This window comes from Squalius cephalus (genome assembly GCF_949319135.1).
Source record: "Squalius cephalus genome assembly, chromosome: 12".
NCBI classification, from domain to species: domain Eukaryota; kingdom Metazoa; phylum Chordata; class Actinopteri; order Cypriniformes; family Leuciscidae; genus Squalius; species Squalius cephalus.
Window position 1 is genome coordinate 858,113 of NC_137133.1, and position 14,956 is coordinate 873,068.

Consider the following 14,956-nt stretch of genomic DNA (forward strand, 5'->3'; position numbering starts at 1 on the left):
TCATGTGCCACACCCCTCTTAGCCTGTTAATTTCCCTATTAACCTCTAGCTCCACCCACCTGATCTCAAGCCGATTAGGACTCTATCAGGCTTTATGAACTGCACCTGTGCCCACAGCATCTTCCTTCTGGCGCACATGCATGTTCTGTGCAGAGGACTGAGTTTTTCTCCTTTCTTTGTTTTTTTTTCTGCGTGTGCGTAATTGACCATGCAAGTCCCTTTGTTTGATACTTGTGTGTATCTAAATGATACATGATGTGTATCCTAAATGATGTGTATCCTAAATGTGTTTGTTTTTGTGCTTGCTATATTTCCTGCCCATGTTCTTTAGTTATTTAGATGTGTATTTGATGAGCTAATAGTATGAGTAGATGGCCTTATGTATTGTTTAAACTACTTTATTTCCTGTGAATTCAATGTAACATTGGCAGTTACCATGAATCTGATCTGGCATTTTTTTTTTCATTGTAAACTAAAACACTGTATTTTTGTTCTTTTGTAGAAACCACACGTGCACACACACCTAGTGACTAGACAGTGACAGTGACTGGACTGGACCTGTTCTTACTGACAGCCACATTGGCTTCAAGCAAGCTACCTAAGCATCCCCTTACTCCTTTTCATGAAGACTTTTCACAGATCAAAGTAAGCTATTTCACTGTTTAGCAACAACCAGACATCCCAAACCAGACAATCAAATAAGAAGCTTCATGTTGCAGTGCAACTTTTCTACATTTGCACACACACACACACACACACACACACACACACGCACACACACACAAAAAAACTCCAACAAAATTCACTTTGCGAATACAGTGTGCAGAAATATTCTTATATGTAAACAATTCATATTTTAACACAAGTAATGATATAGGGAAGAAGGAAAGAAGAAAAAAGAAAAAAGAAAAAAAGAGGAGGAGGAGGAGGAGGAGGAGGAGGAGGAGGAGGAGGAGGAGGAGGAGGAGGAGGAGGGGGGGGGAATTACGAGATAATTTTTCATGAAAAAAGTTTTTGCTCTGTTTTTCTGAATTAACGAGTTAATTATCTCAGAATTACGAGATAATTTTTCATGAAAAAAAAGTTTTTGCTCTGTTTTTCTGAATTAACGAGTTAATTATCTCAGAATTATGAGAATTTTTTCTTGAAAAAAAATATTTGCTCGGTTTTTCTGAATTAATGACTTAATTATCTCAGAATTCTGAGATCATTTTTCATAAAAAAAATATTTTGTTCTGTTTTAGAATTCTTCAGAATTCTGAGATAATTAAGTCATTAATTCAGAAAAACAGAGCAAATTTTTTTTAAATGAAAAATTATCTCATAATTCTGAGATAATTAAGTCGTTAATTCAGAAAAACAGAACAAAATATTTTTTTTATGAAAAATGATCTCATAATTCTGAGATAATTAAGTCATTAATACAGAAAAACAGAGTAGATTTTTTTTCCTCAAGTGAATGCAATACGTTTCCGTAGATAGTAGTAGTAGTGGGGTTACGGTTCAATTATTGTTGTCTTAAGGGTTTCCATACTGCATAAAAATGATCAGTCTTACTTTTTAAGGAAAATCTAATCTTTTCGAGTTGAAGGTGGTGCATAACATCTCTAATCAGGGCAGAGCAGCTTGGTGGATTTTTCCAGTTGAGCAAAATCAATCTACGTGCTAAGAGTGTGACAACTCCAAGCACAATACACTGTTTTTTAGACAGCTCCACATTGTCACTACTGACATAAAAAATATATTGTAATATATTATATCATAAATATATGGAAATATATTTTCATTCCGTAAAGGATCACAGGGCTGTTAACAAATGCTTAAAAAAAATAACTATATTAATTTAATATATACTGACCTTCATATGCTGATGCCATAATGACTTTTTTATTCTTGTTTGTTCCCTCCTGCAAATTATGATCAAGCGGCGCCTTATTCCTTCACAATGAGGCACAAAGTCTCTTTCCAAACCCTCCACCCTCTCTGTTCCTCTTAGATGGAGAAAAATACCCACCTCCGAACAGGAACAGTCTGCTGAGACCTGCACAATCTAAGAGTACCAAAGTGTTGGCCTCTTCCCCAAACACTTACCTACAGTTTTTTATTCGCTTTGGTACTATTTTCACAAGTAACTGATCCATTTTTAAAACTCTTAGTCTAGAACTACAAAATGATCACTTATAGCACCGCTAATCATTCTTTCAAAACCTGATCTCAATTGTACATATTTTATTTCCACATAATCAGTGTTTTAGCTTGTAATGAGATGAGAGTAATAATCACCAAAACCATTGTATGTTTTTTTTTTTAGTTTATACATTTAACAGCTAATCCGATACCAAACAATGCAAGATACTTGTTTCAAATCAGTCTTGTTGGTGAATGAATGATGTTACCGTAATATAGGCTACATTAGAAAATATACTTGCAGAACAATGCGTAACTGACATAAAATAAAACCATAAAGGTGAGATATTTAGGTTTTTTTAAGCACCTGTATAACCACAATTTGTTGTGACAAGACACAAAGTTAAACTTTTAAAATTAAAAATTAAAAACTGATGGTTTTGCAGTACCAATATATTGTGGTAATCAACACAATATCACACTGAAAAAAAAAAAAACCACCGGAAAATTTTAAATACTGGGAACAGGCTTGTCAGAAATGTCTTATCACATCATAATTGTAAATGTTAAGAATCAAATGAGCATCTGATATTATTAGTTATAGATGCACCAAACAACTTTGAGTTTTCACGAATCTATTCCTACATCGCTAATTAAATGAATAAAGTCACTATGTGGTGAGCTGATGTCAGCATCTCGCGTGGCAAGTTCCCTCAGGACAAGAGCCACTTCATCTTTGAAAAAACAAATGAGGAAACTTCTGAACTTATGTTTTTGTTCAGTCTTTTGTCTCAATGAAATATATGGAACATTTTAATAACAGTTTAATGGAACTAAATGTAGTACATTTAGTTAATTGGACACTAATACATTTTTTTCAGACTTTTTCCCCTGAGTGTCATGCGCGATGCTCCGTAAAAAAAAAAAAAAAGAGTTCAGTGTTTTTGTTCCCTGTGTGATGGGATGTACATTAAGATGATGTAGCATCAGTAAATATGTTAATATGAATGAACTTTGGTCCATAATTCAGAGTGAATACAAAAAGACATTGCCTGTATAACAGCGAACATTTAAGTTTTATTATAGCTAAATAATCATTATTTTATGTTGGTAGGTTTTCCCGATAAAACAGCAACATAAACGACACAAAGACCGAAGTCTGCCGATCAAAAATAAACTATAATAACTATAATAAACACAAAAATACACCACAAGACCATCATATCTCACAGTTAGTGGAAAAAATAGGTGCAATGATGCTGATTATTTTTACTATTGCGAAGTTAGGCGAATACAGAGCGCTTGTCTCTCATGAGCGCGTACACAGTGAGCACTGCTGGAACACTGTGTGTTCATTGGCCAAGGGTTCGTGTTGTCGTGTTCTATGTAGCACACGGTTCATGTTTATGAGTGCTCTCAGTTTGTCATGTTTTGTGTGGACACAGTCTGTGACGGCTCTCATTGGCTGTGTGTCCGTGTCATGTTTTGTGCCGACACATGGCTTTGTGTTGTTTGTTTCTATGTGCTATGTGCTCGGATGTCTATTGTCTTAACCCAGTCCTTCTTGTTATCAGACGAACTCTGAAGTGACGTAAACTGCGCTTGTTGTTGTGACCTTTATTTTGACGGCACTGAGCAAACAAACAGGGTTCTGGTGTTTCGCGTGCACTAACGTCACTGGTAGTTCCTATAGTGCTGGTTTAGACCCAACTCTGAAGTAGGAGCTAATTTAGTTCCTCCAAAGGAGTTCCTAGAACTAAAATCATTCCTAGTTCCTCTGGTGTGAACACGTCAAAATCCGGGAACTTCCGCCAATAGCTCTAGGAACTATGAAAAGGTTCCTCCGGTGCGAAAGGCCCTCATATTTAACATAAATGGTTCATACAGCATTATATTTGGTTTATACAGTCATCAGTGAAATTTTTATTTTCTCCTTTTTTCCATTGGTTTTCTCGAGTGATAACACGCACTTACATGATGAGTAGAACATAACTGCATATATTCACCTCTGACACATCAGCTGGATTCTGTAAACATGGTTTGATGTGACATGATCACCAAACAGAAAAGTACAATCTGATTTTGCTTCTTTATCGGTTGCTGGTCTGAATGGCACACAAATATCCAGATACTATACTATGAGGAGGGTCATGTGTGGAAAGCTCAGAAACAGATGCTGATTCTGGATCAGTTTATTGAGTGTGTAGATCATTCATCAACAGCTCTGGTTAAATCCACCTTGGTCATGTTGGTGGCAGCGCTCGTCCCTCCTCTCAGCCCGCACAGATACACCTGAGGCTTGGGTACATTACTCTCTCCGTCTCGCTTTGTCTGGCTGCTGGCGTCTTTAGGGGGGAACGTCTGTGAGCTGTTGTGCCGTCTCATGTGACTCAAATCCGTCTGCATTGAGCGCGTCACTTTATTCCGTAGATTTGCCTTATTAGAGAAGACAGAGAGACGGTTTCTGGTTAAATTCCCTCATTTCTCTGTCTGTGGGCTGAGATCATGTGTGTGTGGTTGGGTTCTCACCAGTTTGATGGCTTTTCTCCTGAGCTCCCACTCGTTCCACTCATGAGACCTCACGAGGTTGGTCTCCAGAGGGTGTATCTCCGTTTGTATGCTGGCGTCACTTTTAGAGATGACTTTCACCAGCAGTTTCTGTCCTGACTGCATCTGAGACATGAGCAGAACACACTTCAGCTTTTACTCTTTTTTTCTGGACTGTAAGACTTGAGAAATTAGAAAATGCCGGGCAGTCTGTCTGAGGAGCGAGAAGCCAAAGGACCTTTCTGGAAATTAACATTTCAACTCACTCTTGTGCACCATTCGAGACGCAAGTCTCACCTCAGAATCATCCTAATCTACACTTCTTTCCCTCTACCCCACTCCTCCTCTCTCATGCTGACATCACCAAAATTCACCCAAGAATCTATATGATTTAATGTGAATAATTATCATACAGTATTACACATATTTGGGATCATTTCCCTTACAAAAAAAGAAGTATACTTCAAGTTAATTTTATGAAGTATACTTAAGTAATCTTCCAAGTATATTTTTAAATAAAAAAATCTAACTTTTACTATAATGTATGTATGTATCAGGTGTTGTCTAGGTTGTATTTTCTTTTATCTTGTGTAGTTTCGTGGATGGTTTTAAAGGATAAAGGCCGGGACACACCAAGCATCGTTTTTGAGCATCGTCGGCTTAGTTTTCTCAGTGTGTTCCCGCACCGTTGGCTCTGGTCACATGTAGAATCGGCATCTGGCCGATGAGAGAGAGAACTCTGATTGGCTGTTCAGCTTAGGGAACGAGACAGTGCACGAGAATAAAAGCGAATGTGATGAAAGAGAGCAAAGAAGACGGTGCAGACAGAAGGCTGTAACAATTTTACATCATCTTACCTGAGCATTCCAATGCGTTAATATTTTCATAATAACGAGCCAACCGGAATGAAGAAAGTGACCAGATTGATATTCAAAATGCTAAGCAAGCGCTGCTTTGTTTAAGGTTTGTCTATCAGCAGTCCTAGTTTCAGTTTCTGTTTCTGAATGATGAAAATAGACTATTGATATGCACATATGCAGAACGTACGCCTTTTGGCCGAGACGCGAGGCGACAACCCAGCTTCCATCGCCGCTAGTTCTTTGACGTTGGCTTGGTGTGTCACGGGCTTAAGACATGTCACTAAACCTGTCCCTGTTTCAGTTGTCTCGCATCTACCAACGACCTTTGACTTCAACAACAAAACATATGGGAGTGTTTTCTCCACCCTCTTGAAAAGCTGTGTATTACTGTCCTAACTGCACTTTAATGTTGGCATGTATCATATGTTCTCCTGCTGTCCATGAGCAGTCAGGACAGGCCGAGGTCACGCTGGCACCTCAGAGTAGGGAGTCACGCTGGCAAACTCCTGATGCAGCTGGAGCAGCTGGATGAGCTCGGGCCTTCTCTTCGCCATCTCCACCACAGCAGCGCTATATTCATCCGCTCTACAGGCGAACTCGTACGCAGCGCTCCTGGAGCTGAAAGCGTAGTACTTCTCCTTGTGCTTCAAGACGCCAATGTCTGGATTACCTGAGAACAAGAAGTCGTGTGGAGGTTATCTGCCCATGTACACAGTCACAGGCTCATTTTCCCAAGTTGGAAGACATCTTATCAGATAAAAACATATTAATTACAATGTACTTTAGGGAATTCTGTTCTGCAAGTGCGTGAAGCATGTAGATTCACTATTTGTACCTGGCAGTAAAAGGCCGTTCTTCTTTACGAGGGTGAGTCCACAAAACCCCTTATACTGCAGTGGCACACTCTCAAAGTTAGTTGTGCTCTCAGGAAAACACCACTCACACGAACGCATCTCTGACACAACGACACGCTCTTCTGAAATAAAAGAACATGTATAGGATATAACGATTCTACTGTTTGTCCATGTCATATTTCACCCCGACATCAAAGAAATGAGCTGTGACATTATTTATGACTATTAATGAGGCCATATTCTGCCATTTTACAAAGTGTTGATTTTGGTATTGGGCTCTTCTAGAATAGGTTTTCAAGCTTAAATCTTCAAAAAACACCACATTGTTCCCATATTTGACACTGTCGCACAATAGGTCCCTTTTTTATCATTTTCTATGTGAACGGCCATGATTCAGAAACATCTGACTCCAGAATGCTGCGATTGATGGATCAGAATCAAGTATTCTAGAGAGCCTCTCTGTTTCTGTTTTCTGATATTAGAGTGAAACATGAGCTGTTTCCTCCTCGGCCCTCCAGCTGTGCGACAGCAGCTCAGCAGGCAGTGGTGTGTGTGTGTCCCACCTGTGGTCGCAGTGGACCTGTGTGTGTCCGTGGGGACCTGCAGGCCGTGTAGCAGCAGCTCCATCTGCTCGGGGCTCAGCAGAGACGGTGCGGACAGGAAGGGCCTCAGGCCGGGCAGAAGGTTAGTGAGCATGCTCAGTATCAGCATCTCAGCCTCCAGCCCTGCCCACAGCGAAGACACCGCTGAGAAATGAGGCTGGCAAAAAGAGAGACGTCTATTATAAATCTGCATGTGATCACAAGCATGGCACTATTGAACTGAAGAAGAAAAAACCCAGAAACGTTCTGTAATGGAGCAGGAGAAGCACTTATTCAAATGGACTCTAAAATCTCACTGGATAAACCGTGTAATAAAGGAACTGATAAATGGAACCCTGACCACACATCAGTGTTACATTAATGCAGTCCACATCCAGAGGTCACACTTGAAAATATCCCAATGCCTTACATTAAATAAATATTGTTTTGAAATTTCATTATTTCATGTGAGCACAAGCACAATTTCAAGACTTTACATTCTTTTTCTGTCACTTTATGCCAGAGTCAAAATCTGCTATAAAGGGGGAAATAATAGAACAAGTTTTAAAAAGTGATTTTTCACTATTATTTTCAACAGTATCTGTATTTCATGGGTTTAAATTAAATATTTTTGTTATGAGGCAATAAAAACAACTTTGTTTTTAACTTAATTTTCAAGGCAACGAATTTGCGACAGCTGAATGGAACATTTGACAATCCAAACATGTCAGCCATGTTACATGAGTAACACGTACTTTATTTGCCGCGAGATAAACTGTAAAATAAGTATAATGAACTATGCAAAACGCGTTTTGAACGTCTCCAGCATGAACACATCATCCCTCACGCACAATTATGCTGGCTGTCGGCTGGAATAATAGAACTAGAAACATGGACACAACACACTCTTGGCCATCATCAATCACTTCACTAAATACTTCTCGGCTAAAAAATGTATAGTTGTAACCTTATGAACTGTTTTCAATTCCACATCATTTGAATATCACAACATTGATGTCTGTCAAAACGTACCGTGCACAATACACGGTGGTATTAACTTGAAGCAGAGCCAGCGAGTCACACGGCTTTAACACGCAGTCTGTCAGACGATAACGTACCTAATACATGATGCCCGTGAGCATGCATGAGTTCTTCACTCGCTGAGACTGAATGGGAATGATCGGGAACTGAGTGAAATATTTCACACGGCTAAAGAGAATAAATACCAATGCAAGTGAAAAACTTTGCAAGGGTTAGTGAACATTGTTCAACGTGTTGTATGTTATATGTTGACAGACATTCTTTATGCATTAACTACGCATTCTGATTCTGACATTCCTGATTAGAATATTTTCAATAATTTTCTATTCTTGACTGATCTTTTTTTCATATTTCGGCAATAGATGAACTGTAAATGAGAGATCTTGAGACCGTCATATGCTGATAAGATTCAGCTGTAACGTGTGTGTTCTGTTTTGGCTTAGTTTCTTTGTGTTTTAGTTCTGTTTGCCTTTGTGCCTCGTCATTTGACCCTGTTTCCCAGTGTGTTTGATTAATCAATCCTTTCACCTGTTGTCAGATTACTGAGCTCTTTTGTTTGCTCTGTGTATTTAAGCCCTCAGTTTGAGTTAGTTCCCTGTCTAGTATTGTTTGCATTAAGTATAGTTGTTATTCTGTTTCTCCTTGTGTCCCCTTTTCTGATTAAAGGACTATTTATCTCTGACTACACGTGACATCAGGAACGTGACAGGTGATTTTTATTTTTATTTTTTTATTTAGTTTGATCACAATCTTCTCAGCTGTTTAAACTATTAAAGCAATGATCAATGTTTGATATCCTCCTGGGACACAGGAATAGACTTTTTGTCCAGAATCATGAAGTGTATTTCAGCCTTTAGCAGATTTTGACTCGTTACTTTAATAAAGGAAACTCTTATAATGAATATTCAAAATTATTTGACACTATTTATTCCTCAGCTACCTCATATTAATGTCTTTTGAGTTGTTCTGTGCCATTGACACCTTTATCCTGTTCACTGGGGTTTTGTAAGGCCCTGTTCTTTGTAAAGATACTTTGGAATAATAATGTAAAATGCATTATATAAATTAATTTGAACAATTGTGAACTATCAGTGACCACTGAACACAAAGAGATGGGCAATAGCACTGCAGAAATCACTCACGAACACTTGTGCTGTAGGCACTGTATTATTACTGTGCACGGCGTCCCTCAGGAGCGTCATCCGAGTCGTCAGGTCAGTCTGCAGCTGCGACACTTCCTTTGCACACAAGATAACGTCCGCCTGATGAAAACATGAACACCAAATGGTTAAACTGTTATATATTAATTTCTCAGAGAAATGCAGGTCAGAGGAGAAACACGCCGCGAATGACCAATAAGGAGAGCCCGGTAATAAACTGGATTATGAAACATGTCTGGTTGCAGCAAATTAACCAGCTTGATTAAACATCTTAACAAGTTTCGACCAGCTAACAACCATGTAAAACCAAATGAAATCGATGGAAGCTTGTGTCCACCACAAAAAAGGGGCAACGTTTTATCTTACAATTCTAAAATAAAATTGCAATTGCGAGTTCGGCCTTTCCACAATTCTGACTTTATAACTCGCAGAGAAAATGTCAAGAAAAAATTGTCAGCTATTTCTATTTAAGTTTATATCTCGCAATTCTACTTAACTTGCAATTGCAATTTCATATCTCACAATTTTGCGAGTTTATATCACAATACTGGCATTAATTGCAACTTTATCAGGATGGTGCATTTTATGTGTCGCTCTCTAAAACGTTGGACACATAATGGTAATTGATATGCTTAGCCTTTGGCTTGACTACTGTAGGGATTATGTTTGGTTTCATTGTTTTAGTTTTAGTAGGTTCTCCCAGTTCCTGCTTTGCCTGTTCTCATTCATTGTTAGTTGCCTTGGCTAGACTTTACTCACGCCTCGACTATTGAATCCAGCGTATCATCAGCGCTCGGATTCACTTCCATGTCGCTGTCAAGAACGACCTGCAGTCTGTGAGGGAAACTAAACGCTATTGGGTATTTGAAAAGGGGGAGGAGCCATTTATTCAATATGTCCCGCCTTAGCTTCCTGTTTCTGTGGAAATTACGTCAACGCATCGTACAAAGCAGCGCGTTCCAAGGCCCTTCAGTGTGTGTACCTGTGAAACCCACCAGTATGAACTTGAGGAAGGCCTCGTGTTGTCTCGTGTTGTACAGGGCCTGTTTGAGCAGGTCTGGCTGGACGGGGTCCTCGGGTCGCCCTGTGTCCTGCTCAGAGATCTTCTCCAGCAGGGCTGTGTACTGCCAGGCCAAGCGCTGAGCTCCGGCCAGCTCCCTCTCTGTGTCTGCGACCGCGGCGGGAACCGCCTCGCTCAGGATGGCCGGCACTGCGGGGGGGAAACACACACGGAGAAGTGACCACTGATGACCCTACGGTCATGAGAACGAGAACACTGAAGCCAGCACGTACAGTTCTGGATGCCCTCTCCTCCTTTCTTGCTGTCCTTGTTGAAGAGGCGTATGCCGCTGACGATCAGACTCAGTTGCGTCAGCTGCTTTTCTTTGTCTTGTTTCAGCAGAGCCATGAAGGTCGCCAGCTGTGACTGCGGGAAGACGCTCTGCAGAGCCGCTGAAACACACACACGTCACACACAGAGCTGCGGGACAACACCAACTACAGAGTGCTCATTCACTTCACAATGGATAACCCACTCCTGAGTAAGTATTATGAATTTAATCTGATAGACGGATGAATATACAGTAAAGTGTAATTCATTCCCATGATGCAAAGCTGAATGTTCAGCATCATTACTCCAGTCTTCAGTGTCACATGATCCTTCAGAAATCACTCTAATATGATGATTTGATGATCAAGAAACATTTCTGATTATTATCAGTGTTGAAAACAGTTGTGCTGCTTCAGATATTTGTGGAAACTGAGACACATTACAAACATTTTTATCATTACAAATGTCTTTACTGTCACTTTTGATCAATTTATCCACACTGAATAAAATATATATTTTTTTTTTTATCTAACCCCAAACTTCTGAATGGTAGAACATTTCTAAATATTTACTGGGGCACCAAAACTAAACTACTGTATGAATGTCATTGAATTAATAGATAACAATATTGAATTAACTGGTATAATATTTCAATATTGAATTAACTGGTAACTTTTTTAGTTTAAAAAAATTTCCAAATCCTTACGGGATTAAAAAAAAGGCTTAATCTTAGAGATTACTCTTAGTTGGAAGAAACTCGTTTTGACAGCTTTGTGTATCTGTTTGTCAAAGTTTAAAACACCATCACAAACCACACTTTTTTTTTTTAAATCTAAAAGATCTAAATCTAAAGTTAGAGTTTCCTAAAACCACAGATGAATTTCAGCTCAGATATCTTACACACATCATGCCTTCACCTCATCTAAGCCGGTCAGCAATCCTTCCAAGGCCATGAGTTCGGCTGAATTCTTTGATGAATAGAAAGTTCAAAAGAACAGCATTTATTTAAAATAGAATATTTTCTAACATTATAAATGTCTTTACTGTAACTTTTGATCAGTTTAACTCATCCTTGATGAATAAAAGTATTGATTTATTCAAAATTAAAATTAAAATTCTTACTGACCCCAAACTTTTGAACGGTCGTGTTTAATGTTACAAAAGCTTTAGATTTCAGATAAATGCTGTTCTTCTGAACTTTCTATTCATCATAGCATCATGAAATAAAAATGTAAAAAACTGTTTTCAACACTGATAATAATCATAAATGTTTCTTGATCATCAAATCCTCATATTAGAGTGATTTCTGAAGGATCATGTGACACTGAAGACTGGAGTAATGATGCTGAACATTCAGCTTTGATCACAGGAATAAATTACACTTTACTGTATATTCACATAGAGAACAGAGGATTTACATTAGAATAATATTTCACAATATTACTGTTTTTGTTTGTATTTTTAATCAAATAAATGCAGCCTTGATGAGCAGAAGAGACTTATTTTAAAAACATTAAAAATCTCACTGACCCCAAACTTTTGAACAGTAGTGTATGTGCTAAAATAGATCCTGGAGGGACACCACATGATAGAATAAGAGTATGATGATTAATCGTATCGGACGCTGCTCTAAGATTGAAATATATATAGTAAACTTACCAGAATCGGTTGACAGATAAATGTAATTTAAAACCGTCAGCAAAGTGTTTTACAGATATCACAGATATCATTTTAATCAAGAAATGTCTGTAATTTTCCATCATCTTAGCCAGGAGTGGAGGTTCATTTTGACCCATACAACGTATTGTTTTACAAATTTAGCCGTGCGACTTCTGACTGGTTTTGTGGTCCAGGGTCACATATACACTCACCTAAAGGATTATTAAGAACACTATACTAATACTGTGTTTGACCCCGTTTCACCTTCAGAACTGCCTTAATTCTATGTGGCATTGATTCAACAAGGTGCTGAAAGCATTCTTTAGAAATGTTGGCCCATATTGATAGGATAGCATCTTGCAGTTGATGGAGATTTGTGGGATGCACATCCAGGGCACGAAGCTCCCGTTCCACCACATCCCAAAGATGCTCTATTGGGTTGAGATCTGGTGACTGTGGGGGCCATTTTAGTACAGTGAACTCATTGTCATGTTCAAGAAACCAATTTGAAATGATTCGAGCTTTGTGACATGGTGCATTATCCTGCTGGAAGTAGCCATCAGAGGATGGTACATGGTGGTCATAAAGGTATGGACATGGTCAGAAACAATGCTCAGGTAGGCCGTGGCATTTAAACGATGCCCAATTGGCACTAAGGGGCCTAAAGTGTGCCAAGAAAACATCCCCCACACCATTACACCACCACCACCAGCCTGCACAGTGGTAACAAGGCATGATGGATCCATGTTCTCATTCTGTTTACGCCAAATTCTGACTCTACCATCTGAATGTCTCAACAGAAATCGAGACTCATCAGACCAGGCAACATTTTTCCAGTCTTCAACTGTCCAATTTTGGTGAGCTCGTGCAAATTGTAGCCTCTTTTTCCTATTTGTAGTGGAGATGAGTGGTACCCGGTGGGGTCTTCTGCTGTTGTAGCCCATCCGCCTCAAGGTTGTGCGTGTTGTGGCTTCACAAATGCTTTGCTGCATACCTCGGTTGTAACGAGTGGTTATTTCAGTCAAAGTTGCTCTTCTATCAGCTTGAATCAGTCGGCCCATTCTCCTCTGACCTCTAGCATCAACAAGGCATTTTCGCCCACAGGACTGCCGCATACTGGATGTTTTTCCCTTTTCACACCATTCTTTGTAAACCCTAGAAATGGTTGTGCGTGAAAATCCCAGTAACTGAGCAGATTGTGAAATACTCAGACCGGCCTGTCTGGCACCAACAACCATGCCACGCTCAAAATTGCTTAAATCACCTTTCTTTCCCATTCTGACATTTAGTTTGGAGTTCAGGAGATTGTCTTGACCAGGACCACACCCCTAAATGCATTGAAGCAACTGCCATGTGATTGGTTGATTAGATAATTGCATTAATGAGAAATTGAACAGGTGTTCCTAATAATCCTTTAGGTGAGTGTGTATTAGTGTGTGTGTAGCTCAGCCCCAGCTGTAGTGGGGGACACGTACAGTACCTGTGGTCTCCCTCACGGTGGTGATGTCTGTGGCCGGCCCGAGGTTGGAGCGCTGCATGACGTAGCTGACGATCTTGCTGTACAGGCCCTGCAGATCCTCTCGGGTCTGAGCTCGGCAGTCCGTGATCTCCCTGCTCAGAGACAGCAGACGAGACTGCAGGACCTTCTGCTGCAGCTCCACAAACTCGCCTGAGACACACACACACACACACACACACAATGTGACCGTACCTTAAGCATCAGATCAGAAGGAAAAGAAGTAACAACTGCACTAAACATTAAAAACACTAAACTCTACTTTACAGTTGGCCTCTCATGAACTGCACTGAACGACTAGTATTAAACTGCTAGAGCCGTAACTCAGGTAAATGATCCACTTACCTGGAGATGTGTAGTTCATGTCGAAGTAAACCTGCATCTTAATGGTGTTCAGAGTTGGGCTCGCCTGGTCCATGAGTCTGTCCACACACAGCTGAAGACATGAAAGACAACGCCATTAAACCAAAGTCACGTTACACTTACTGCAAACAAGTTCTCTTCTATTTATTACCTAGAAAGTAAAGTTTGACAAGACAAACTTTGATGTTGGCTTGAGAAAGCCTGGCCTGAATGTTTGAAGCAGATTTAATATATTTTTTAAGGGAAGCAACTTTTTTTAAAGGGTCATGAAATTTTAAACTAAATATTCTGAGATGATGTGTGTTGGTGTTCTGGCCAGCAGGGGTCATCAGTGTGTGGAGATTCGAACGCTTCGAAACAGTGAATCGTTTTACGAAGCAATCGGTTCAATAGATTCGAAGCTTTGATTCACTTCGTGTGGCGTGAGTCTCGCGCTGAATGCGTGAAAAACAGGGGTTTCATTAACCCTTTAAAAGCAGTTTTAATATTTATTTATTTCTGTTTACCTCAATGAGTTTCTGCACATCTTGCTTTGTGAGAGTCCTGTCCACGTTAAAGTGATTTCTGGGGTCCAGAACAACAGCTTTGACCTGAACACACGAGTAATGAGCGACAGACACATTCATCATCTTGATCTGTGTGATTCTCAGTCACTCACCATGAACGCGATGAGCGTCTCGGACAGAGTCTGTCCTCTGCTCAAACATGTCTGCGCGATCTCGCGGATGATCTTTCTTATGACGCTTTCAGCCTGTGTACTCGACATGTTTCTCAACTATAACATGTACAGGTGTTTAACTTGAAAAGGTCCCGACGGCTTGTGTGTTGTGGTGTTGTGCGTCGAGTGATTGTCATGGAGACGGAGAGTGCGGGTGCGCTTCTGCAAGGCGCCGGAGGAGGCGCTGCTGCACCGGCCAA

General features: G+C 39.8%; 2 protein-coding genes across 3 annotated transcripts in view; both read right to left on the bottom strand.

The window, feature by feature from the left end:
• Window positions 1–14,956, bottom strand: part of akap7 (A-kinase anchoring protein 7) — a 214,204-nt gene that overhangs the window by 25,123 nt on the left and 174,125 nt on the right. The gene's annotated exons all lie outside the window — the stretch shown is intronic.
• On the bottom strand, window positions 2,916–14,908 carry cfap206 (cilia and flagella associated protein 206). 2 transcript variants are annotated; one of them, XM_079889191.1, is made up of 12 exons: window positions 14,697–14,908; window positions 14,545–14,628; window positions 14,021–14,111; window positions 13,640–13,828; window positions 10,464–10,622; window positions 10,166–10,380; window positions 9,153–9,272; window positions 6,952–7,147; window positions 6,370–6,510; window positions 6,011–6,204; window positions 4,657–4,800; window positions 2,916–4,563 (listed from the first exon to the last, which is right to left on the bottom strand). In XM_079889191.1, the coding sequence occupies exons 1-12, from the start codon at window positions 14,802–14,804 to the stop codon at window positions 4,336–4,338; spliced, it is 1,869 nt and encodes a 622-aa protein (XP_079745317.1). In that variant the 5' UTR covers window positions 14,805–14,908; the 3' UTR covers window positions 2,916–4,335. The 2 variants fall into 2 exon arrangements, with proteins under 2 accessions (XP_079745317.1, XP_079745318.1); XM_079889192.1 differs by lacking the exon at window positions 14,545–14,628 and having other exon boundaries at window positions 3,187–4,563; window positions 14,697–14,888.

Bases quoted from the DNA above. Each gene is read 5' to 3' on its own strand.
- cfap206 (XM_079889191.1), bottom strand. From the start codon at position 14,804: ATGTCGAGTACACAGGCTGAAAGCGTCATAAGAAAGATCATCCGCGAG. The intron at 14,629-14,696 runs GTGAGTGACTGA...TCGTGTGTTCAG, and splicing joins AGACGCTCATCGCGTTCATG to GTCAAAGCTGTTGTTCTGGA. The intron at 6,511-6,951 runs GTGGGACACACA...CTTTTATTTCAG, and splicing joins CAGGTCCACTGCGACCACAG to AAGAGCGTGTCGTTGTGTCA.